At 36.7% G+C, this 26,850-nt stretch overlaps 1 protein-coding gene across 1 annotated transcript; it reads right to left on the bottom strand.

Annotated features, from left to right (window-relative positions):
- Positions 1–10,071: 10,071 nt before the first annotated feature.
- Positions 10,072–11,303, bottom strand: LOC119540962 (6-pyruvoyl tetrahydrobiopterin synthase-like). Its single transcript, XM_037844868.1, has 2 exons — positions 11,269–11,303; positions 10,072–10,414 (listed from the first exon to the last, which is right to left on the bottom strand). Exons 1-2 carry the CDS (start codon positions 11,301–11,303, stop codon positions 10,072–10,074), a joined length of 378 nt encoding a protein of 125 aa, XP_037700796.1.
- Between the last annotated feature and the right edge of the window lie 15,547 nt (positions 11,304–26,850).

Below are 26,850 nucleotides of genomic sequence, written 5' to 3'. Positions count from 1 at the left end.
GCTATGTAACAATTATAAAGATGTATGCACCTAATAACAGAACCCCAAAATATATGAAGTGAACATTGTCAGATTTCAAGGAAGAAATTGACAGTTCTACATGAATAGTGGGAAACTTTAATATACCACTTTCAATAATGGATGGAACATCTACTCGGAAGATCAATAAAGAAATATAAAAATTGAGCAATATTCTAAACTACCTAGACCTAACATAAATATATAAAACACTTCACCCAACAAAAACAGAATACACATTCTTCTTGAGTGTATATGTATCATTCTCCAAGATAGACCATATGTTATGACACAAATCAAATCTCAATAAATCAAAAAATATTGAAAGCATACAATGTATATTCTTTTACCACAGTGGAATTAAGCTAGAAATCAATAACAGAGAGAAAAATGGAAAATTCACAAATAGGTGGATATTAAACAACATGCTCTTAACCAATGGGTTAAAGAGGAAATCAGAAGCAAAATTAGGAAATATCTTGAGGTGAATAATGAAAGTACAACATGCCAAAACTTAGGGGATGCAGCTAAGGTAATGCTAAGAGGGATATTTATGGCTCTAAATACTTCCATTAAAAAAGAAGACTCCAAATCTGATTCATTCTTTCTCTTGAGGCTCCAATACAAGCATGATAATATTTCTGACTCTCTTCTCTAGATTGTTTGGCCCATCTTTTTTGGATTACCATCCTTTTGGTTTCATAGCAATTCAGTCTGAATATTCTGATTTATCTTAAAGTTCACTAATTGTATCTTCAGTTGGGTATTGTTCTGGTTTGCTAATGCTGCCAGAATGCAAAACACCAGAGACGGATTGGCTTTTATAAAAGGGGGTTTATTTGGTTACACAGTTACAGTCTTAAGGCCATAAAGTGTCCAAGGCAACACATCAGCAATCGGGTACCTCACCAATGGTGCTGGCCAATGGTGTTCAGGAAACCTCTGTTAGCTGGGAAGGCACGTGGCCAGTGTCTGCTCCAAAGTTCTGGTTTCAAAATGGCTTTCTCCCAGGACGTTCCTCTCTAGGCTGCAGTTCCTCAAAAATGTCACTCTTAGTTGCAGTTGGGATATTTGTCCTCTCTCAGCTTCCCTGGAGCAAGAGTCTGCCCTCAAGGGCTGTCTTCAAACTGTCTCTCATCTGCAGCTCCTGTGTTTTCTTCAAAGTGTCTCTCTTGGCTGTAGCTCCTCTTCAAAATATCACTCACAGCTGCACTGAGTTCCTTCTGTTATGTCAGCTCATTTATATGGCTCCACTGATCAACTTAGACCCACCCTGAATGGGTGGAGTAACACCTCCATGGAAATTATCCAATCAGAGTCATCATCCACAGCTGGGTGGGGCACATTCAAAGAAACACTCAAAGAACTACAATCTAATCAACACTGATAACATATGCTCACACCAGATTACATCAAAGATAACAGCATTTGGGGGACACAATATATTCAAACTAGCACAGGTATAATCCATTGAATTCTTAATTTCATTGATTGCAGTTTTCAATTTCTAGAATTTTTATTTCTTTAACATACAATCAAAGATATCAATCTTGTCTTTGATTTCTGTGAGCATATTAAGCATAGCAATTTTAAAGTCAATGTCTCATAACTATTGTTTGCATCCTCTAGGGGTCTGCTCCAGTTGACTTTGATTCTTGTGATTTTTAAGAAGTAAATGTTCTTATTTCCTCATTGTATCTGGCTATTTTTGGAGTGCCAGATATGATATAGGTATATATATTTCAGAAATCATTGAGGCCTGAGGTGGTGTTTTCTTCCTGCAGAAAGGATTCAATTTTGTATCTGGCAGATTTGGAGTAATAGCAATTCAAAATCACTTCATTCAATTTCATGGACTAAGAATATTTGAAATTATCTTCAGTTTCTTCTAATGACAGTCTATTATCAATTTCCCCTTTTTCCTAATGGAAATGGACCCTTTACTGACCACATCATGCCTCTTGAACAGGAACCCCCTTCTTTAGCAAGCTCTGAACTTCGGTGTTTGTCCAATAAGTTTTGTGAGGATATCAAAGCACTGCCTAGCTTTTTAGCCTCTGAAGCATCTCTTCTCTAACTGGCAGACACCCTTGGGGAAGAAGCAGCTCTAAAAGCTGGGATTTCTCTGGGTTGCTTCTTCCAGTGGATCTTGTCCAATTATTCTTTACTACATTGTAAGCTTTCCATTGTCCTCAGAGAGTTTAAAGTATTTTTTGTTTTGCTTTTCTGCCTTTTCTCAGTAGGAAGGTTTATTTGGATTACCTAATTCATCATCACTGAGGGAAGTCCTGTCTATTTGCTTTTTAGTTTTTGGTATAATTCTGTATTTCTTCACTTTAGAAAATATTTTAGAAACCACCCATTCCATCCCCACTGCCTTACTCCCTCTATCAGGATATTTTCTTGTGTGTACATTCTGATGCAGAGAAGAAGGAAGAGGACTTTCTTTGATCCTTTCTTCTTTCTTCCTTTTTTCTCATATTCATTTCCTTCCTTGGCAGCACAGAGCCAACTGTTTAATCCTAAATTGATAGCTGATCAACTCATTAATGTATGAAGATAACTCCTAATTTGAAACTCATAAATGCCATTATTTGTTTAACCATAAGGATACTTGAAAGTGTAGAGAACCTTATGTAGCTGATGGGATATTTTTCTGAAAGTTTTCAATCTAAAGAACTGACATTTTGCAGGCCAGATCCATTTTTTCCTGTACTTTCTAGAGAAGTGGAACATGCATCTGTTTAAAAAGTTGAACTTCAGTTAATTTACTCATTAAGGGCTTAGCTCAGTTTTTTTAAAAACCTATTTTTCTAAAATTAAATTTCTTTACCTTACTGAATTTTTCCAAGGGACCTTGGATCTTGGATCTTTTATATAGGACTATGTCAAATGCTGTGTATGCTTTATGTAAATTTTCCTTCGAAACAGGTATTATCGTCAAGATCTGAATTTTGTAGAGGAGACGAGTGAGACTTAGAGAAGTTAAAACACATTAACAAAGTCGCACTGATACTGAGAAGTAGATTCTGGATTCTCATCCAAGTCTGTCTAACAACAAAATCCATATTCTCAGATTTTATACCTTACTGCTTTCATTTCATGTTTTAGAATGTATACTTAATTTGAGCAGGGCTGAGTAAATTAAATCTTTTGCAATAACGGCACACAGCACCTTAGTAGGCATAGATTATTTTCTGCATATATATTTATTGATTGATAGTCTCACTTATTATTGCCACTTCCTCTACTTCCTCTAAAATTTCTATTAAGTTTAAGATCTTGGACTAAACTCTTGTTATTAAGCACCTGTGTTTCAATCAGAGTCCAGCCAGTAAAACAGAGCCCATGCTAGGTAGTTCAAAATGGAAATTTAGTATTAACATATATGAAGATGTTTTAAGAGCTGCCAGAGAATGATGAAGCGATGTAGAGACCAGCATAGCACCAGTGGTGCAGAGACCAAGGGAAAAGATGATATTATTGAGCCTGGACAGAGCCAGGCTACTTAGTGGTTGCTGAAACCATTGCAGGCTGCTCAGGCGGAGTGAGGAAAGGCCTGCCTTGCAGGAGCTGGATCCTAGGAGGAAGTGCAGCCAAAGCCAGATACACTACCTGAGGCAAAAAAAAGTAGTCTACCTGCCTTCTTTTCGTCCTATCTGCTCGTTTTCTTTTGGCTGAATCTAGCCAGAAGCCAATTGTCAAGATTTAGTGTGTATTTTCAGGCATTGTTCCTCTTTTCCTGTTGGTTTTTACATTTTCCTTATGAGTATTTCACTCTTGGTTAGTCTCCTCATCTTAACCCAAGCATTCTCCACCTCCCGACAATGCCATGGATCCTAATTTAAATGTTTAAATTTTACATCCATATAATGTGTGTAGTTGAATTAGTATATTCTCTTTGGTCATATCAGTGAATCCCATTTAAGTGTTTAAGTGGGTTGCCCACCATCAGAGGCATTTTGTTTTCCGTTGATGATTTGTAGATGTTACCAGTATTTTGTGGGTGGGGCAGGATGCTCAGCATCCTATCAAAGAGTTGTCCTGCATCCTGCATGAATTTCAAACAGCTCATAGTACATTAAAGTAGATGAAATACCTGTTCATAATTCTATAAGCTTAGAAGCTAACTCTATTTTACATATAAACACAAAGAAGTTTTTGGTATGCTTCAATATATAATGACTTTTCTATGAATTCAACCACTGGAGAAAAAGTATACTGGAGAAAAGAGTATACTGTTGTACAGAACTTTAAGAAGAGTTGTTTACCATTTTGGAAAATCATGTCACAATAACAATACCTCTCATGTATTTGAGAGGTATCTGATTCTATGTTAAGCTGCACATATCAGATTACTTAATGAAGCATTTTAGCGCAGTCATGCCTGAGCATTATCTGTTGAAGCATATTGTTGATTATGAATTATTTTTCTTTAATTTCCTCTTTATATTAGAACAAGTGCATTGCAAGAATTTAAAAATGTGTGCAGTTATTTGTGAATTTATTTTCAGTATGGTAAAGAAAGTATTAGAAAATATGTATTATAAAAGGGAGTTTAGTGATGTGGGTTTGATAGGACTGAGAACCATTTGTCCGAGCAAGTACGAGACAGAGATCTGGCACCTGTGTTTGGTGGGAGGTCTAACAAGCCTGACCTTGTTGACTGGTTAAGAACATGAGCCTTCAAATCAAGCTAGGTTGGGTTCAGTCCTGGTTCCACAGGAGATCTTGGAAAGTCATTTCAGTTTTCAGTGTCTCAGTTTCTTCCTCTGTAAAAATGTCATGTTACCCCCTACCTCATAGGATCAGTGAGTATAAAATGACATAATATAGATAAAGTTCTTAACAGTACTCAGCACATAATAAGTGTTTGGTGTATGATAATTGTTATTGTTAAAACCCAGTAAGTTAATTCTTATAAGAATATTGAACACCAGTTGTTAGCAAAGCATTATATACTATTAATGTTACTGATATTGATAAATGCTTTACTCTTATTTTTTCATTTCTGAAAAATTTGTACTTCAGTTCTAGCTCAGTCGTAGGATTCAATGTGCTATATTCCACCACGTGTTTTTTCCAATTTTGGTCAAATTCTACTCCTTTCTGTTTATGCTGGTTATTTCTTCTGGGTCTTGAATTTGCATTCAAATATTTCAGACAATTAGATTTTGGTGTTTTTTTGTTTTTTTTTTCATTTTCTTTTCTCTCTTTCTCCACCTCAAGACTGCCCACAGTTGAATGAGAGATCTCAGATCTGTTTAGAGGTCATCAATCCTGCTGTGCGGAAGAGGTTGTTTTGTTGGGTGAGACTAGATAACCTTCTTCCTCAGCAACCTGGATGGATCCTCTGACTGTGAGAGTTAAAAGTGACTCTTGGACTGGGAGGGAACTTACTTCCTAGAGGGTCCTCTACAAAGATATACCCAGAGAGAGCACTCCATGCCTACTGCTCACTGAATGCAGGTGTGAAGACGTGACATCCTTCCATTCCTGATGTAATGAATTTTAATGACACAGAAAGGTCATAAATTTGAAGTCATTTTACAATCTTAACTTTTAAGCTAGACTCAGAATTCATTATCTATAGCATAATTCATATTTCCATAGTTTTTCATGTATACCAATTTTTCTAGCTTAGACAATTTGGATGCATTTGTATCAAAGTGGATGATGAAATAATCAGAATTCTAACATATGTCTATTGTTGGCACCATGAAGTTGCTTTTTCTTTTCATAGGCTTGTAATTATCAATACATCTGAACAGGGTCAGTATGGAAATCATCCTTACCATGATCCTGACTCTAATAAAATCCTTATTTTTACCTTAATCATTTCCTGTCTCAACCACTGCAATTTCCATTTTTTATGGTCTTCCTCTAATCCTCTTATTTCTAAAATTAAGTGAATACTGAAGGCAGCTGGCAATCCAGAGTATTTAATGGAAATGTCACAGGAGAATTTTCCATTGGTTTAATTTTTCCTTTTATGGTCAACCAGAAAACCATATAATGACCTTGCTAATTTACATAATGTATCTGGAGGGACCAATTTATATTTCCCGTGTGCTCTTTCAAAATTAATTCATAGTTAGGAATAACTAATCAACCACCTTTTTGATATGATCTAAGTTATAAATTAGTAGTTGAAATAGCTATGGTGTAAGAATGAAGTGGCTATTTAGTCGCTTCATAAAATTGAAGCTTAATTCATATTTACTGTGAGTTCATGAAGAGTCTTAATATGCGCTTTGGTTTTATGTTTGATTTTATGTTGCCCTAGTTTAGTTTCTAGAAATATGAGCAAACAGAAATTAAAATAGATTAGCCCCAAAATGTGTAATCATATGTAATTATTTGCTTTCCATTTTAGTGTAAATGTTATTGCAGTTTGCTCTTAGTATTGTGTGCAATTTAACTTTCTTAGAAGTTGGTATATGGTTTTTAAAGTTACATATTTTCTGATATTTTTTCAATATTTTGAAGCAATTGCTAAAATTCATCATAGTTTGACTCATGTATATATGGAAATATATCTTTAGTACTATCGAATTTAGGAAAATGATCAATTAGCATTTTTATTTGAAATATTAATCATTGGGTGTTTTGAGTACTATGTTGATTTTATAAAAGATAGCAAAGCCATCTTGTCTTCTTTGTCCCTGATTGACTCCCCTACCATCTTTTATTTATTTTTAACCTGGAATGCATGTTTTGATTTTTTTTGTAGGATGCCAACATATTCAGCAAATAATTTTCATCTAAGGATAAAACTGGGTTCTCCCTAGCACCAGTCTATATTTTGCACTTAGTCTTCTTTTACATGGGTCAGTCAAAATTCTCTTGAAATTTCACTTCATGTCACCACAGGTTAACTGAAAAGACAACACAGTTCAATTATTTATTTCATTCATGAGTAAATAAAATATAGTAATTGATAAAAATATTCTACATGAAATGTCACACCCATTTGACAGTGTTGTTTGATTGACTGTGGAAATAGAGAGAATATCTCCCTGTCCTTCCTTCAAAGGAGGGGGAGACTGACCCCATAACTTCCAGTATTAATTCCTCTGTTCTATGAAGTAGAGAAGGCAAAACAGTGCCAAGGCATTGCTAAGAGCATGTAGTGATGAACACACTAACAGAGAACATAATGGATATTCCCTGAAAAATTTCTCATCAAGGCAGCCCAAAGTCAGTCTCTTTTTGGTGCTTTATAGACTGCTTACATGTATCTGGCTTTGTCCATTTATCCCAGTGTGGTGGATATAACATTATCATTTTCCACATGTCCCATCATATGAAAACCCAGGAAAGCACTGCTGAGACTACAGAGAGAATATGATCACCAGCTCATTAAGTAACCTGCCCCTCTCTCCCATCTTCCTCCTCTCCTTTTCACCCTCTCCTCCATAATGCCCTTCTAAACAAGCCAGTGCTAAATCTTAATCCTGTTGAAGGCATCCTTTATTATGAGTCCAAGATTCTAGGTTCTGGCTTAAGCTGAACATACTCTCCTTCACTTCTTCTGAAAGCCAATTTTCCTTGTCTTGATGTGAGAAATTTAGAAAGTATGACACTATATTGATAAAATCCATTTCATGCATTGATTCCTTGGTTCTGATGTGGTAATCTGCATATTTCACAAGGACAGCGTGCTGTTCTGATGAAGGTGGTCCAGCTTCCAGAAGTTCTGTTCTAATCCTTGGATTAGAAGTAATCAACCACCTCTTTTCTTGGCCTAATGTTTACATATTATTACATTATTCTCTTGTTATTTGTCCTCTACTGGCACCCAAAAGCAATATATTATGGAACCAGTGATGTTTACTCAGCTCCTCTGTTTGATAAATGGTTCAGCAAAGATGATACATCGGTTTCAAAAGCTTTCAAATTGAAAGAGGGATGAGGAATAAATACATTGTACACACCATCTTGGAACAACAACCTGGAGTTAGTCAGCATAGTCATTCTTTCCATGATGTGACGTGATAGAAAACTAACGAATTAAACAAGACTAATCTCGTTTAGCTTTCAGGAAGTTACACGAGTTATGAGAAGAGTTATTTATTTTAACATTATATTTAAAAACCAACAGATTTCATCACAATTGCTGATGATAATTAGTCAAATTATGATATATGGCAAAGTGATTACAATTAGCATATTCAATGTCGATTTTATAAAACACAAAAAATTTGAAGGCTAAGAAAATAATAAAGCTACAATTTTAAATATTCATGGAACTGGGATTCTGAGTAAAGGAACTATTTCTAGAGTGTATTTCACAATGAAGCAATGACAAAAAGAAGTACACTGAGAGGAAGAACAGATTTGAAGCCAGCTATTGATTACAAAAAATTAAATACAAATTTATGATAAATCATATGCGTAGCCCTAAGTTTTACATGATTTAATTTCTTCTATAGTGCCAATGGCAGTAGATTAAAACATGACTATAAATTCATACTTGCAATATAAGGCATTTAATTTCAGTTATTTGCCCTGTTAGATTAGGAATACTGGAACTGAAAATCATTCTTGTTTTGCCCATTTCTCCCAAATGAACTTAGATATGGCAAGAAACACTTTGCCCATTGTAGACTATACACTATGTTTTAAAACTAAAAGTTGGATAAAATAGCTTGTCTTCCTACATAAATTATTCCCGGAAATAATAGGCATTTCAGACCTGAGACTACTAGGGAAATATGTGGTAAATAAGAAACTGTAACTAAAGAGTTAAAGAATTCCTAATTTATAAATAAGGATTTATAAATATAGTTCACATTTGGAATATCTTAATCTGTTTACACCTGTAGTGTGTCTTTGTGTAAACACATCAGTTGAAGAAGCAGAATTCTCTGGGTTTCAGGGTAGAAGGAGACATGTATCTGCAGAAATTACATCCCACCTGTAACCAGAAACTTCAGGGAGGTGTTTCAGAGTGTTTGGGGGCACCTCAAGTTTTTTCTCCCCCAAATGGGATGTATGTGTATACCCATTTGAATACAATCCATAAAAATAAAATAGAAAAGAAAAATGTATATGGTATACATTCAGGCAAACTTATAAGGTAACATCTTTTTTGTTTTCAACTTAGGCAGGTAAGTTTAATGATAAGAACAAAATGGGATCAATTAGGAAAAATTATACATAGGAGATGCCTTACACAGAATTACACACCCTTTTCATGTTGATTGACTGTTTTAACAGGGTTTAAAACGAGTGGTTATTCTTCAGTCCTCTGAATTAAAATAGTTCAGGTGTCCATAGTCTGGAGACACAGACCAAATGCATAATAAAGAGTTTACTGATGACGCATGCTATGTTCAATGTGTTGTTCCCCACTAACAATTCAAACTTCACTAAGTTGTGCAAAATTGCAATGAACAATGTACATTAAAGCAGCATTTCCATCAATATTTGCACATACATCTACAATGCATTGCCTTAAATGATTTGTGTTTCTAATTTTCACTAAATAAAGTTGTGCTTTTAGCATACCTGAGAAGAAGTAATCAAGGGAGTTTACTCTATTAAAAATATATATTGTCTATGTTTCCAGACTTGTGACCACCTGCATTTTATTTTTTGTAAGATTCACCTATTGTAAATCTTATAAACATTTTTTACCATTTGCATATACCAAGAAAAAATTTATTCCAATTATGAGATAATGGAGGAAACAGTAACAAAAATGTATCTTCTTGGTTTTCATATAGTTCTATACCAAAACATTTTGCTCAAAACGAGGTGATTTTTAATCTATAGATAAAAGATTCTCTGAATAACATTGAGGAGATATTACAAATTTGGTTTAAAAATAGATTTAAATTTAAAACAGATCTTAATAATAATTTCAATAAATCAGGCATTCCAAAACACAATGTGGAGGTACAACAATGTGATGACTCCTTAATGCTCTAAGGGGTTAGAGATCTTTCTCAAATATAGAAAGAAATTAAGTCTTTCTACAATGCTTACCCTAAGATCTAGTCTCCTCTATAGACTACAATATTATTGTCAGTTTCATATACTTTTACTTTAAAGAACCGCTGCAGGAAGAAATTTCTGAAGGTTTTCCCAAATATATACAGTCACGTTTTCTGTCGAGCACACAACATCAGTGAAATATGGCACACCCAGATCCATGCGATCAGGGGTCATCATAATTGCCTCCTCCATATACTCTTTGAGGTCAATCACGTTCATTATCATGCCTGTAACAAGATCACTATCTCCATGCACTGTCACCACAACTTTGTAATTGTGCTCATGGCCATTTGGATTGTTGCATTTCCCAAACAGTTTCAAGTTTTCTTCATTATTCAGAGATTTGTTGTGGAGCCGGTGGCTCGCCCAGAAGGAGACAAGGAGGAGCCTCGCGCTGGTCGGTGACGCCACAATGACAACCGCGGCGCCTCGGCACGCTTGTTCTCCCTGGGCCCACAGCGGGTGCGGAGAAGGCGCCTATCTCTGCGGTTGCCAATATTTCTCTTTCATTTGGTGTTTCTGTGTGTATTATTACATTTTATCTTTTTAATTATTTTATTATTTTTTACATTTGATCTGTACATGAAACCATTGAAGTAAGTTTTATTATTAAAAATCTCCCTCTCCTTGATTTCCATTCCTCATCTTAAAAAAAAAAAAGACAAAAACCCCACCAAAAGCAAAAATCAAAAAAGTACCCCATACTCACTCTCCCAACTGCTTCCCATCTCTAAAGTTCAGCCACTTATTTTGACCTATAACCCATCCATTACTGTATCAGTTTTTTTTTTCATTTTTTTTTTTAAATTGAGATTGTTCACATACCATGCAATTATCCAAAGACCCAAAGTGTACAATCAATTGCCCAGGGTACCATCATACAGCTGTGCATCCATCACCACAATTAATTTTTTTTTTCAATTTTTAGAACATTTTCATTACTCCAGAAAAGAAAGAAAGACAAAAAAAGGAAACTCAAATCCTCCCATACCCCTAACCACTCCTCCTCCGTTATTGACTTATAGTATTGGTATAGTACATTTGTTACTGCTAATGAAAGAATGTTAAAATACTACTAACTGTAGCATATAGTTTGAAATAGGTATATATTTTTTCCTATATGCCCCTCTATTGTTAACTTCTAGTTATAGTGTCATACATTTGTTCTAGTTCATGAGAGAGATTTCTAATATTTTATAGTTAATCATGGACATTGACAACAACAAGATTCACTGTTTTATACATTACCGTCTTTTAAGCTCCAACTTTCCTTCTGGTGACATATGTGACTCTGAGCTTCCCCTTTCCACCACATTCACAGACCTTCAGCACTGTTAGTTATTCTCACAGCATGCTACCATCACCTCTGTCCATTTCCAAACACTTAAGTTCACCCTAGTTGAACATTCTGCTCATACTAAGCAACCACTCCCCATTCTTTAGCCTTGTTCTATATCCTGGTAACTTATATTTCATGTCTATGAGTTTACATGTTATAATTAGTTCATATCAGTGAGAGTCTGCAAAATTTGCCTTTATGTGTCTGTCTTATTTCACTCAATATAGTGCCCTCAAGGTTTCTTCATCAACCCATTTCTTTTAAGCTGGTTTTGTTCACACATCATACATTCCGTCCTAAGTAAACAATCATTGGTTCCCTGTGTAGTCACATATTTATGTATTCACCACCATCACCACTATCTATATAAGGACATCTCCATTTCTTCCACAAAGGAGGAAGAATCAAAGAAGGCAGAGACAAAAGAATAAGAAAAGAGAAAAACAAACAAACAAAAAAACCAAAACTTGACAGCTAGAAAGCAACAAAGGGAAAGATAGCATTAACCTAAAATAGAATAAAGAGTCAGACAACATCACCAATGCCAGGAGTCGCATATCCTTCCCCTATTCTTCCCCTGGACCATATGCATTTAGCTGTTGTATGTTGCCTTTGTTACATTAAAGGAAGCATAATACAATGCTTCTGTTAATTATAGTCTCTAGTTTGCATTGATTGTATTTCCCCCATCCCACCCTATTTTTAACACCTTGCAATGTTGACATTCATTTGTTCTCCCTTATGTAAAAACATATTTGTACCTTTTATCACAATCGTTGAGCACCCTAGGTTTCACTGAGTTATACAGTCCCAGTCTCTATCTTTTGTCTTTTGTTCTAGTGTCCCACATGCTCCTAACCTTCCTCTTTCAGCCATTCTCATGGTCATCTTTGTTCAGTGTACTTACAATGCTGTGCTACTATCTCCCAAAATTGTGTTCCAAACCTCTCACTCCTGTCTTTTCCTTTCTGTCTGTAGTGCTCTCTTTAGTGTTTCCTGTAGAGCAGGTATTTTGTTCACAAACTGTGCCATTGTCTGTTTGTCAGAGAATATTTTAAACGCTCCCTCATATTTGAAGGACAGTTTTGCCAGATATAGGATTCTTGTTTGGCACTTTTTCTCTTTCAGTATCTTAAATATATCACACCACTTCCTTCTTGCCTCCATGGTTCCTATTGAGAAATCCGCACATAGTCTTATCAAGCTTCCTTTGTATGTGATGGATCACTTTTCTCTTGCTGCTTTCAGGATTTTCTCTTTATCTTTGAGTTTGGTAATTAATTATTTTTTTTTAAATTCAATTTTATTGAGATATATTCACATAACATACAATCCTTCAAAGTGTGCAGTTGTTCATAGTTGTGCATTGATCACCACAATCAATCTTTGAACATTTTCATTACTCAAAAAAATAAAATAAAAATTAGAATAAAAAAGAACATCCAAAACATTGCATTCCCCTTCTGCCCTCATTGTTCATTTACTTTTTTTCACACTCATTCATTGTTTTTTTTAACTTTATCAAAAAATTAAAAAACAAAGAATAAAAGAAAACATTTCAAACAAAACTAAATCAAAGGAATAAGAAAAAACAAATAACCAAATAACCAAATAACTACATTGCTTCCAACATGTTCCTACCCTAACCCAAGAAAATAGACTATAACCCAACAAAGGAATAAGAACAAATAACCTAAAATAACTACATTTCTGCAAACTTGTTCCTACCATACCCCCGCAGAAATTAACAAACCATAGTTGTTCCTGAGCATTCCCAGAACATTAAGTTTACCCTCCATAACTTACCTGTTCTTATTAGATCATCTATTTGCTGTCTAATGCTAGGTCCCCTACATTCTATGATATAAACCATTTATTTTACATTTTTCAAAGTGTTCACATTAGAGGTAGCATATAATATTTTTCTTTTTGTGCCTGACTTATTTTGCTAAGCATTATGTCTTCAAGGTTCATCCATGTTGTCATATGTTTCACGACATCGTTCCTTTTTACTGCCACATAGTATTCCATCGTGTGTATATACCTCATTTTGTTGATCCACTCATCTGTTGAAGGACATTTGGGTTGTTTCCATCTCTTGGCAATTGTGAATAGTGCTGCTGTGAACAATGGCATGCAGCTATCTGTTCATGTCACTGCTTTCAGATCTTCCAGGTATATACCGAGAAGTGTAATTGCTGAATCGAAGGGTAACTCTGTATCTAGTTTTCTACGGAACTGCCAGACTGTCTTCCAGAGTGGCTGAACCATTATATAGTCCCACCAAGAATGAATAAGAGTTCCAATTTCTCCACATCTTCTCCAGCATTTGTAGTTTCCTGTTTGTTTAATGGCAGCCAATCTAATTGGTGTGAGATAATATCTCACTGTGGTCTTAATTTGCATCTCCGTAATAGCTAGTAAAGCTAAACATTTTTTTCATGTGTTTTTTTGGCCATTTGTATTTCCTCTTCAGAGAGCTGTCTTTTCATATCTCTTGCCCATTTTATAATTGGGCTGTCTGTACCATTGTCGTTGAGTTGTAGGATTTCTTTATATATTCAAGATATCAGTCTTTTGTCAGATACTTGGTTTCCAAATATTTTTTCCTATTGACTTGGCTCTTCACCTTTTTGACAAATTCCTTTGAGGTACAAAGCTTTTAAGTTTGAGGAGTTCCCATTTATCTATTTTTTCTTTTGTTGCTTGTGCTTTGGGGTGTAAGGTCTAGGAAGTGACCTCCTAGTACAAGGTCTTGAAGATGTTTCCCTACATTATCTTCTAGGAGTTTTAAGGTACTGTCTCTCTACATGCACTTTTGAAGAAGTGGGAGAATATCTTCTTCTGTCCTCCTAGACATAGTCATTCCAAATGGGATGTAAGCCAGGGTGAATTAGGGGCAGTTAAGGAGAGACTGTATCCTGATTTTCCAGTTCCTGTATGCTCCTCTAACTTCCCTGGACATTTTTGTGTTAAATTCAGGTTAAGAGGAACATAAGTAAATATTTCATGGAAGAAGAATTTTGCTGGGATTCAGGGCCATCCCCAGAGCATCAGTAGCCATAGCACAGAACTATGAAGAAGTGGGAAGTATAAGAGAGGGGATAGCATGTTTACTCACCTCAGCCCATATCCTAGATTGTGTTTTGTTTTGTTTTGTTTTGTTTTTCTGCATTTTAAACCCATTTTCTTCATAATTGCCTTTTTCATGGAGGAAAAATTCCAGTCAGTTGACATTTGCACTAAGTGAAGTTTTACTGCCTATAAAAGCCTGCTAATGCCACATTATTTACAAAAACTGACCCTTGAACCTAACACTTTCAACTCAGCATTTGTTTACTTTTAAGTATTAAAGCACAAAAAGAAATTTGAAGAAAAATTGAAGGTATTTTGATCAAAAGTTCTATATGGGCAGTTCCCCTCAAATTTCCTTTCTAAATTGTTGCTTGGGCACTTGTAAACACCTCACCCCAGTAAAGCTGCATTCACATCATTATTCATGGTGTGAATAAACTATAGCACCAACAGAAGCTCAAATTTTGAATCCTAGTAGCATATGTAAATACAATGCAGGAAAGAGGAGAGGAAGAGGCCCCTTTCAACATAAGAATCTGCACACCCCAACCCTGGAGAGTCTAATTTAGGAAATCTGGAGTGGGGTCTGGGCAAATACAAGTAGTTGAGACCTGCAGCCAGAGCTGTGAGCCACTGCTTCTAATTTTCTGCCTGCTGAAGAAACAGTAGTAGTCGTAGACAGTAATTTATTATTTAGGTGCTTATACACTTCAGTTATTAACAACCCATTAGTCTCAGGCCCTACTTGAAACTATCACGTTATTTTATTTTATTTTATTTTATTATTTTATTTTGAAATAAATTCAAAGTTACAGGAACAGTTGCAAAAGCAATACTAACCCCATACAAAGAATTCCATCATACCCTGAGCCCCCTCCCCCAATAGCTCAATCCACCAACCTTAACATGCTGTCACATCGCTATTTCTTTCCCTCCCTCCTTCACTCCCTCCCTCCCTATCATCCATCATCTATTGCTGTCTTCTGAACATATGAGAGCTAGCTGCACACATCCTTGAACATACACTATAATTCATGTATACACTTCCCATGAACAAGAACATTCTTTTATGCAATCCCATTAAGTGCAGCTAAGTACAAGAGATTGAACAATGATACAAAGCTTACATTCTATATTTCCTTTACCTTATGTCTCAACTGTGTCCCTTTGAGCCACCTGTCCTCTATCCTCCAATTCCATCCAAGTTCATCCTTGGCATTCAATCATCTATTTAGACTGTCTTTTTTTTTTTTTTTAGTTATGGGAACATATATACAGCCTAAATCTTCCCATTCCACCTCCTCCTTAGCCTTCCATTAGTGGGATTAATCACCTTTAGAATGTTGTAATGCTCTTTCCCACCATCCATTACTAGAAATTTCCCTTCACCTCAAACAGCAACTCCACCCTCATTTCTTAACTCCCCATTGCCCCTTCCCCCATTTCTCTTAACCCAAACTCTGCAATTCATCTCTATGGTTACATTCTCTGATAGTTTCTTTGTGTTTGCTGTGGGTGTTAAAATTAACCTCTTAAATCCATATCAATCTTGTTTTTCTTTGATACCACCTCCACTTCAATAGGACACATAAACTATGTTCCTATACTCCTCAATTCCTCTACCTTTATATAGTTGTCTAAAATTACATATTTTACATTGAGTTCAAAACCACTGATTTGTCATTAGGGTTTGTGTAATTTATATCATCTAGGAAGTAAATAGTGGAGTTACAGTTCAAAAATTATTGGCTTCTATTTGTATTCCATGGTGGTTGGAGAATGTGCTTTGAGTATATTCAATTTTTTTTTTTTTAATTTCTTGAGGCTTGTTTTATGTCCCAGCTTATGGTCCCTTCTGGAGAAAGATCCATGATCATTAGAGAAAAATGAGTGTCCTGGTGCTTTGGGATGAAAGGTACTAAATATTTCTGTTAAAATTCTCTGTATCTCTTTCTTCTTTCTGTTGTTTCTCTGTTGGTAGGCTTCCCTTTAGAATCTGAAGTAGGGCAGGTCTTTTATTGGCAAAGTCTCTCAGCATTTGTTTGTCTGTGAAAAATTTAAGCTCTCCCTCAATTTGAAGGAGAGTTTTGCTGGATAAAGTATTCTTGGTTGGAAATTTTTCTCTCTCAGTATTTTAAATATGTCATGCCACTGCCTTCTCACCTCCATGGTGGCCGCTGAGTAGTCACAACTTAGTCTTACGTTGTTTCCTTTGTATGTGGTGAATTGCTTTTCTCTTGCTGCTTTCAGAGCTTGCTCCTTCTCTTCAGTATTTGAGAGTCTGATCAGAATATGTCTTGGAGTGGGTTTATTTGGATTTATTCTATTTGGAGTTTGCTGGACATTTATGCTTTGTGTATTTATATTGTGTAGAAGGTTGGGGAAGTTTTCCTCAACAATTTCTTTGAATACTCTTTATAGACCTTTACCCTTCTCTTCCCCTTCTGGGACACCAATGAGTCTTAAGTTTGGACATTTTATTTTATCTATTGTATCCCTGAGATCCATTTTGATTTTTTTTATTTTTTTCTCCATTCTTTCTTTAGTTCTTTCATTTTCTGTTCTGTGGACTTCTAGGACACTGAGATGTTGTTCAGCTTCTTCTAGTCTTGTATTGTGAATATCCAGAGTCTTTTTAATTTGGCCAACAGTTTCTTTTATTTCCATAAGAGAAATAAATAGTCTTGCAATGTCTTCTTTATGCTCTTCTAGGGTGTTCTTTATGTAGCTTATATCCTGGGCCATGGTCTTCTCAATGTCCTTTAAATCCTTTGCCATGCTTTCGTTCTTCGATTGTATTTCTTTGATTAATTCTGCGAGGAACTTTGTTTCTTCTGATAACTTGATTTGTGTGTTTGGAGTTGGATTCTCCATATTGTCTGGTTTTATCATATGCAGGTAGTTGATTATTAAGTGTCTTGGCATAGACCTACTCAGATCTATTCTGTTTGGGGTACGCTGCACTTCTTGGTTCTGTAATTTTATGTCTTTCATAAGAGATGAGAAATTTTCATTGATTATTTCCTCTATTATTGTTTCTGCCCCTTTTCCCTTCTCTTCTCCTTCTAGGACACCTATGACACGTACATTCCTGTATTTCATGTTGTCATTCATTTCCCAGAGACATTGTTCACATTTTTCCATTCTTTTATCTATCTGTTCTTTTGTGTATAGGCTTTCAGATGTCTTGCTTTCCAGTTCCTGTGTGTTTTCTTCTGCCTCTTGAGATCTTCTGTTGTATGTCTCCATTGTGTCTTTCATCTTTTGTGTTGTGCCTTTTATTTCCATAGATTCTGCCATTTGTTTTTTCAAATATTTCGATTTCTTCCTTATGTATGCTGTGTGTTTTCATTATATGCTTCATCTCTTTTGCCATATCTTCCCTAAACTTTTTAAATTGATTTAGCATTAGTTGTTTCAATTCCTGTATCTCAGTTGAAGTGTAAGTTTGTTCCTTTGCCTGGGCCATAACTTCATTTTTCTTAGTGTAGGTTGTAGTTTTCTGTTGTCTAGGCATTGGTTTCCTTGGTTACCCCAATCAGGATTTCCCAGAGCAGAATTGGCTCAGGTCTCAGATGGAGGCAATAGTATCAGTTTCTTAGAAGGTTTATACAACCTGTGAGGCCTCAAGCCACTGTGCTTTTCTGCCCAGCATGTGGCACCTATCAGCCTGTTTCTCCAGACTGGTGTAAGGAGATGTGGCCTGTGGCTGTTTTCCCCCAGGGTCTGGGGTCTGGTTCTGAATGGAAGGTGGGTAGTAGATCTGGGTACTACCTGTTTCCTCTTAGAGAAGATGTACCCCCTAGGGGATATCATTTGCATTTGAATTATCTCTTTGACTTTGCTGTCTCCACCCTTGTCTGGGTCAGAGCACTGGGAACTGAAAATGGCTGAAGTTTTCTCCACTGAGCTGAGAAAGGGACAGAAAGCCAGTCTGCACCCCCCCCCCCTCAGTTTCATCCTTTGGCCAGAGACAGAACTTGGTCCTCTGGGCTCCCCCTCCCTCCCAGAGAGGTCCTTCAGCTCTCCAACATCAGTCATCACCAAAAGCCTCTGTCTTCTTTTTGGGGATTTGTAGCTTGTATTGAATAGTCAACATTTGTTAATTAAAACCTCAGTTAGAACTGAGCTGAGGCATATTCACTTGTTCAGAGAGTGCTGCTCTCTAGCACAGCGAGGCTTTGCAATTTGGCCTGCCATGGGGGAGGGGCTCTTGGTGTGGGTCCACAGTTTTTACTTACAGATTTTATGCTGTGATCTCAGGCCTTTCTGCCCATCCAGGTTGGTGTATGATGTATGGACAGTCACGTTTGTTCCCCAGCATTTATTCCAGATTATTTATTAGTTGTTCCTGGTTGTTTCTTTGTTGTTCCAGGGGGACTAACTATCTTCCACTCCTCTCTGTGCCACCATCTTCTTCCTCCTCCTGTATCAGTTAGTTTTTGCCGCATAACAAAACCCCCCAAATGTCGATGGCTTAAAACAATGATTTATTAGTTCCCTATTCTATGGATCAGCAATTTAGGCTAGACTCAGCTAGGCTGGGCTTCACCAAGTCTCATGCATGAGGCTGCCTTCAGCTGGTGGGAGAGCTGGAGGCTGGTTATTTTAGAATTGCTTCATGCATATCACTCACAAGTCTGGCACTTGATTTTAGCTAATGGTTAATTCTAGTGTCAGCTGGAGTGATAGATTTGACATGTCTCCAACAGGTTAGCCTTAGTTTAGTCACATGTTAGTGGTCCCAGCCTCTCCAGGATCAGCAAGAGAAGTGAAATGCCAATGCACAAGTGGTTTCCAATCTTCTGCTTGCACATTTGCTATTACATGGCCAAGCTCAGAGTCAACATGGGAGGGTACCACCAAGGGCATAGATGGAGGATGCCTGAGGGGCCAGCACCATAGCAATCTACCACAATCATGTATGCATCCTTAATATGTTTTTAAATCACCCCTTTCTTTTCTACATTCTCCTAGTCCAAACTTCTGTTTTATCACCTGATCTTCCTAACTTGCCTCCTCCACAATCCGTTCATTCTTTGTAATACATTTCTTCCTAAAAGTTTTTAATGACTTGCTAATGTCAGTTGTGATAAATATACATTTCTTAGCTTGATGAAAAAGGCCTCTCAAAATCTGACCTCAACTCATGTCCTATTACGCACTTAGCATCCAACCCAAATACTGATTCTTTCAATCAGCCATGCTCCTTCTTAACTCTGCCTTTGTATATTCTATTCCTTCTGTCTGGTATGTCTTTTCACCACTCTTCTACCTTGTGAATGCATACTAGTCCTTCAAGACCAGATTAAACATTCCATCCTCTGTGAAGCCCTGCCCTCCAGGGACTGAGGCTGCCCTTGCAGTCATTCTTGCCTCTGTGCTACTAGAGCACTTTGTGCATATCACCATTATAGTGTTTATCATGTTGTGTTCTAATATAGCTACTCCCTCTCCTAGACTGAGAGTATTGAAGGGGGAGGAATCAAGTCTTAGTTATCTTTGAATACCCAGATCATAAGTAACTGGGCTATTATTATTGATTGAATGAATAAATAATTGGGCTATTATTTTTGGTTGAGGATGGAGGGCTGACACTACTTCCCATTCACTCTTTTTTTTTTAAATTTTTTATTAGAAAAGTTGTGGGTTTACAGAAAATCATGCATTAAATATAGGTTTCCCATACACCAACCCACCACCAACATCTTGCATTGGTGTGGAACATTTGTTATAATTGATGATAGCACTTTTTGTAATTGTACTACTATTTTTAACAGTAATTACCTTTGCTACAGTTTTGATGAAAGATTATTAAAATAGTAGTATTAACCATTGTCCATGGTTTATATTAACTGTATTTTCCCCCATATACCATTCTATTATTAATGTATATTACTGTCATACATTTGTTATAATTCATGAGAGAACATTCTTAGACTTGTACTATTAACAGTAGTCCAATGTCTGCAATAAGATGTTATGCAGTCCTATGTTTTATCATTTAATTTTTATTCTGGTAATATATACAACCTGAAATTTCCCCCTTTAACCACATTCAACTCTATAATTCAGTGCTGTTAATTACATTCACAGTGATGTGCTACCATCACCACCATCCATTTCTAGCCCTTTACTCTAAATAGAAATTCTGTGCAAACTAAGCATCAACTCCCCATTCTCTTACCCCAATCTATCCACTGGTAACCTATTGTCTAGATTCTAACTCTATGAGTTTGCTTAATCTAATCACTTCATGAGATCATACAGTATTTGTCCTTTAGTGTCTGGTTCATTTCACACAGCATAATGTCCTCGAGTTTCCTTCATGTTGTCACAAGCATCAAGACTTCATTCCTTTTTTATGGCTGAGTAATGTTCCAATATTCCATTCATAGCCATTATCAGGGAATATGCTTTTTTCTTGTTCAATTGTATTCTGACTTATAGGAATTAAGGAGTAGAGTTGTATATTGAAGATACAGTACTACTGGGTTTTGCATTTACCCTTTTAGTTACCCTTAATCTTCATTTCTTCACACTACTCCAAGCCACTTTCTCCTGTCTTTTCCTTTCAACCTGCAGAATTCCCTTTAGTAATTCTTGTAAGGCAGGTCTTTTGTTGACTAACTCTCTCAGTTTATGTTTATCTGTGAATATTTTAAAATCTCCCTCATTTCTGAAGGACAGTTTTGCTGGATAAAAAATTTTGGGCCTGTAGTTTTTCTCTTTCAGTACTTCAAATATATCACACCACTGTCTTCTTGCCTAAATGGTTTCTGATGAGAAATCAGAATGTAGTCTTATTGAGGATCCCTTGTATGTGATGAATTGCTTTATTCTTGCTGCTTGCAGAATTCTCTCATTGTCTTTGGCATTTGACATTCTGATTAGTATGTGTTTCAGAGTAGGTCTATTAGAATTTATTCTGTTTGGAGTGTGTTGCACTTCTTGGACATGTGTATTTATATCTTTCATAAGAGTCGGGAAATTTTTGTCCACTTTTTCTTCAAATATTCTTTCTGCCCTGTTTCCCTTCTCTTCTCCTTATGGGAAACCCATGATGCATATGTTTGTGTGCTTTGTGCTGTCACTAAGCTCCCTAAGACTCTGCTCAATATTTTTCTATTCTTTTCTTTATCTTTTCTTCTGATTGTATGATTTCAATTGTCCCATCTTCTAGTTTGCTGTTTCTTTCTTCTGCCTTTTCAAACCTGCCATCATATACATTTAGTATATTTTTAATCTCTTCTATTGTGCCTTTCATTCTCATAAGTTCTGTTAAGTTTGTTTACACATTCAAGTTCTTTATTCTTACACACTGTGTTCTTAATATCCTTTATCTCCTTATGTATATATTCCTTCATCTCCTTGAATTGATTTAGGCTTGTTTGAACTTCCTTAATTAGCTGTTTCAAACTCTGTATCTCCACTGAAGTTTTCATCTGTACCCTTGACTGAGCGAAATCTTCCTGTTTCTGACTATGGTGTGTAATGTTTTTCTTCTGATGTCTAGGCATCTGATTATCTTTATGAGCTGACTTTGAAGGTCAGTTTTTCTCTCTTTTCTGGGGTTCTATTGTCAACTCACTTCGTTTTAAGGCTCTTTGATACTTGGTCCAACTTACTGTAGAGCTTTAGAGTAGCTCATGTTTAACTGATGAGATTTTCTCAGCTCTTCTTCATCTGATTCTTGCCCTGGATATGTGGTACAATTTTTAAGGCTGCACTTTTTGAGAAATTATTTTGTCTCCAGGAGAAATCTTCCTTTCCTCTGTTCCTTCTACAGGAATCTTGATCTGTTCTGTTTCTTTTTGTGCAGAATTTTCTCCCCAGCTCCTATGATTTGTTTAAATTCTCTCCCTCACTCAGTGCCCTGTTTTCCTTACACTTTTCAGTTCTGAGACCTCCTGTCTTAACAGCAGTTCAGTTTAAACACCCCCCCCCCTTTTTTTCTCTGTCTCTCTGTGAGGCCTTTCTGCCTCTGGTTTCTTCCTTGTTAGGGTGTCCTGTCCTGGGGAGCTATATGGGGTCAATCCAGAAAGGCTCTAGAAAAGTCCATTTTGCATTTAGGTGGTACAGTCAACAGAAACTGGATTGCATGAAGGCACAAACTTCTTACCAGTATTTCTTTTCAGTTGTGGTCTCCTCCCCACTACCCCCACCATGGGTCTTTTTGAATGCAGCACTCCTCAGCAGCTTGTGTTCCACTCTAGGTCTCTGTTCTAGTTTGCTAATGCTGCCAGAATGCAAAACACCAGAGATGGACTGGCTTTTATAAAAGGGGGTTTATTTGGTTGCACAGTTACAGTCTTAAGGCCATAAAGTGCCCAAGGTAACACATCAGCAATCAGGTACCTTCACTGGAGGATGGCCAATGATGTCCAGAAAACCTCTGTTAGCTGGGAAGGCACGTGGCTGGCGTCTGCTCCAAAGTTCTGGTTTCAAAATGGCTTCTCCCAGGACATTCCTCTCTAGGCTGTAGTTCCTCAAAAATGTCACCTTTAGTTGGACTTGGGATATTTGTCCTCTCTCAGCTTCTCTGGAGCAAGAGTCTGCTTTCTATGGCCTCAAACTGTCTCTCATCTGCAACTCTTGTGCTTTCTTCAAAATGTCCCTCTTGGCTATAGCTCCTCTTCAAAATGTCACTCACAGCTGCACTGAGTTCCCTCTGCCCATTAGCTCATTTATAGGGCTCCAATGATCAAGGCCCGCCCTGAATGGGTGGGGCCACACCTCCATGGAAATATCTTATCAGAGTTATCACCTACAGTTTGGTGGGGGCACATTTCCATGCAAATCTAATCAGCACCAAAACATCTGCCACACAAGATTGCATCAAAGAATATGGCTTTTTCTGGGGACATAATACATTCAAACCAGCACAGTCTCTGTGGACTTGAGTCCCTGTACCTGGCTGTAAGAACCTCTATACTCCTTGTCCCCAGTGTGATGTGGAGGGATCTGGGTTGAGTGAGGGGGAAGGAGGGAAGAGGACTGGCAGTCCAGGAAGAAATTTTGTAACTAATATTTTTCTTTTTCTTTGATTCAGCGCCTGTGGAGTCCTTCTCCAGTCTCTATTTTCCTCCTGAGTTCTAAGCAACTGTAATTTGTCCTTTTATGTGCTGGATCTCTGGGGAGGTTTTTCCAGGGGGTGTCTTAAATTGCCATGTTGACGACATCCTCCAGTGTACTTTTAATGTGAGCTGCACCCATCCTTTCTCTGGTGCCGTCACTTCTACAGCGATGCATCTGATCGTGTATCTTCTTGATCAACTTGACTCCAGTTGCAAGAAAGATGACTGCTCCATGCAACCAGCTCTTACCTGCCTCCCATTCACACTTTTTAAAAATCAAGTTTTATTGAGATATATTCACATACCATACAATCATCCAGGGTAAAATCAATTACTCACAGTACCATCATATATTCCTGCATTCATCATGATCAATTTTTGAACATTTTCATTACTCAAAAAAAAAAAGAATAAAAATGCAAGCAAAAAAGCACATCCAGAATACCTAATCTTCCCACCCCTTTCTATTACTCATTTAATTTTTGTCCCCATTTTTCTATTAATCCGTCTATACACTGGATAAAGGGAGTGTGAGCTACATAGTTTTCACAATCACATAGTCACACTGTGTAAGCTATATAGTTATATAATTGTCTTCAAGAATTAAGCCTACTGGGTTGCAGCCCAACTTACTTTGGGATGTATTGGGGCTTCACACTAACATCTACAAACCAACCAGATCTTATTCCTTATTTAAAGTCCCATGTAATTATGGTGTTTTAATACACTGACCATACAAGTTAAATTATATAGTGTGCTACAGAAAATATATATTTTACACCAAATAAACATCTATTCCTTTGGTCTCACACAGAAGTTGAAGTTTTAAAACACCATCAATACCATTCTTTATCCTTTAGTCTGATTTGTCTTAGTCCTAGCCAGATCTGCTTCATTCATACCTCTAATTGAGGTCTGAACTCTTTTTCAGCTTTGTTAACAGTTGTTGTATGGAGTAATACTGTCATTCATAGCTTCTGAACTCTAGCTCTGAGTCTCAGGTGTCACACAGATACCCAAAGTTCCAGAGACTGACCAGTTTATACACAAAGAGCTCAGCATCTCAGAATTTAGAGATAGCCATTATAATACAGGAATAGATGTGACTGCTCTATGAGCTTACAATCTAGGGACCTTTACAATAAGCCTTCCCCTGATAACCTATGCTCTAAGATTCAATTCTCAGAGTTTGCACCTTATAGTTAGTCTGTGTTAGTTAGGTGTTATAATGTTTGTCTTCATTTTTGGGGTATTTCATTGAAAATGCTGTTCTCAAGTTCCATTCACCTCATCACATGCATCACAACTTCATTCCTTCTTGCAGCCACTCAATATTCTACTGTACGTATACACCACAGTTCACCATTCTGTTCATCAGTTGGTATACTCTTGGGCCACCTCCATTCATTGCAAATCATGTATACTACCACCATAAACACCAGTGTGCCAACATCCATTCATATCCTTATTCTCAGTTCTTCCAAGTATGACCCAATATTGGGGTTGCAGGACCTTATGGCAACCCCATACTTAGCTTCTTGTGGAACAACCACACTGCCCTCCAGGTGGGCTCCACCATTCCACTTCTCCACCAACAGTAAATAGGTACATCCCTCTCTCCACATTTTCTCCAGCACTAGTGTTCCTCTGTTTATTTTTCCTCCTGCCATTTTATGGAGATGTATTCACGTACCATAAAATCATCCACAGTGTAAAATCAGTTGTTCACAGGATCATCATATAATTGTGTATTCATCACCATAATCATCCCTTGAACACATTCATTACTCTAAAAAATTAAAATAAGAATAATAAAAACATAAAAGAAAAAATAAAAATAAATGAAAACATATATAATAAAAAGGTCAGACAGCACCAACACCACCAAGAATCTCATACCTCTCCCTTATATCCCCTTCTTGTAGACATCTAGCCTTGGTATATGGCCTTTGTTGCAATTAATGGAAGCATTTTACAATGTTACTGTTAACTATAAACTCTAGTTTGCATTGATTATATTTTTCCCCAATACCCATTTTAACTTGCAAAGTTGACATTCATTTGTTTTCCCACATGTAAAATCATTTTTATGTTTGCACATTAATCATCATCATTAACCATTCTAGGCTTCACTAAGTTATACAGTACAGGTCTTTATCTTCTGTCTTTCTTTATGGTGTCATACATGCTGCTAGTCTTCTTTCAACTGTACTCACAGTCATCTTTGTTCAGCGTACTTACAATATTGTGCTACCGTCACACAGTACTATGCTATCCATTTCTGAATCTATATAATCAATCCTGTTGAACATTCTATTTTCCTTCAGCATTAAATGTCTGATATCTACATGATAACATGTGTTCTCAGCTGTAACTCTCAAAGTTGCTCATTAATGTTAGTTCATATTAGTGAGATCATACTGTATTTGTCCTTTTATTTCTGGTTAACTTTGCTCAACATAATGTCCTTAAGATTAATCCACATTGTTATATACTCCATGACTATTCTGTCTTACAGCTGCATAATATTCCATCATATGTATATACCACAGTTTATCCACTCACCTGTTGATGGACATTTGGGTTGTTTCCATTTCTTGGCAATCATGAATAACAATGCTATAAACATCAGTTTACAAATGTCCATTCATGTCTAAGCATCCAGTTCCTCTGAGTACATATCTAGTAATGGGATTGCTGAATCATATGGCAATTCTATACTGAGCTTCCTGGGTGGCTGCAGCATTCTACATTCCCACCAACAGTGAATAAGTGTGCCTCTTTCCCACATCCACTCCAGCACTTGTAATTTTCCATTTTTTTTTTTTGATAATGGCCCTTCTGGTTGGTGTGAGATGATATCTTATCATGATTTTGATTTTCATTTCCCTAATAGCCAGTGCAGTTGAACATCTTTTCATGTTTTTGAGCCATTTGTATTTCTTCTTCAGAAAAGTGTCTGTCCATGTCTTTCTTCCATTTTTCACTTGGGTCTTTGTCTTTTTGTTGTTGGGGTGTAGGATCTCTTTGTATATTCTTGATATTAAACCCTTATCTGATATGTGGTTTCCAAATATTTTCTCCTAATGCATAGGCTACCTTTTTATTTTTCTGACAAAGTCCTTTAATGCACAAAGGTGCTCAGTTTTGAGGAGCTACCATTTATTTAGTTCATCTTCAATTGCTTGCACTTTGGGTGTAAGGTCTAGGAAACTACCTCCCATCAAAAGATCTTTAAGATACTTCCCTAAATTTTTTCCTAAAAGTTTTATGGTTGTTTCTTTCTATCCATGGTGTCTCATATTCATTCTTAAGGAACCGAGAACTTGATCTTCCAAA

This window comes from Choloepus didactylus, chromosome 7 (genome assembly GCF_015220235.1).
Source record: "Choloepus didactylus isolate mChoDid1 chromosome 7, mChoDid1.pri, whole genome shotgun sequence".
NCBI classification, from domain to species: domain Eukaryota; kingdom Metazoa; phylum Chordata; class Mammalia; order Pilosa; family Megalonychidae; genus Choloepus; species Choloepus didactylus.
Note: the sequence above shows the minus strand (reverse complement) of the source record. Positions and strands in the feature narration are given on the sequence as shown.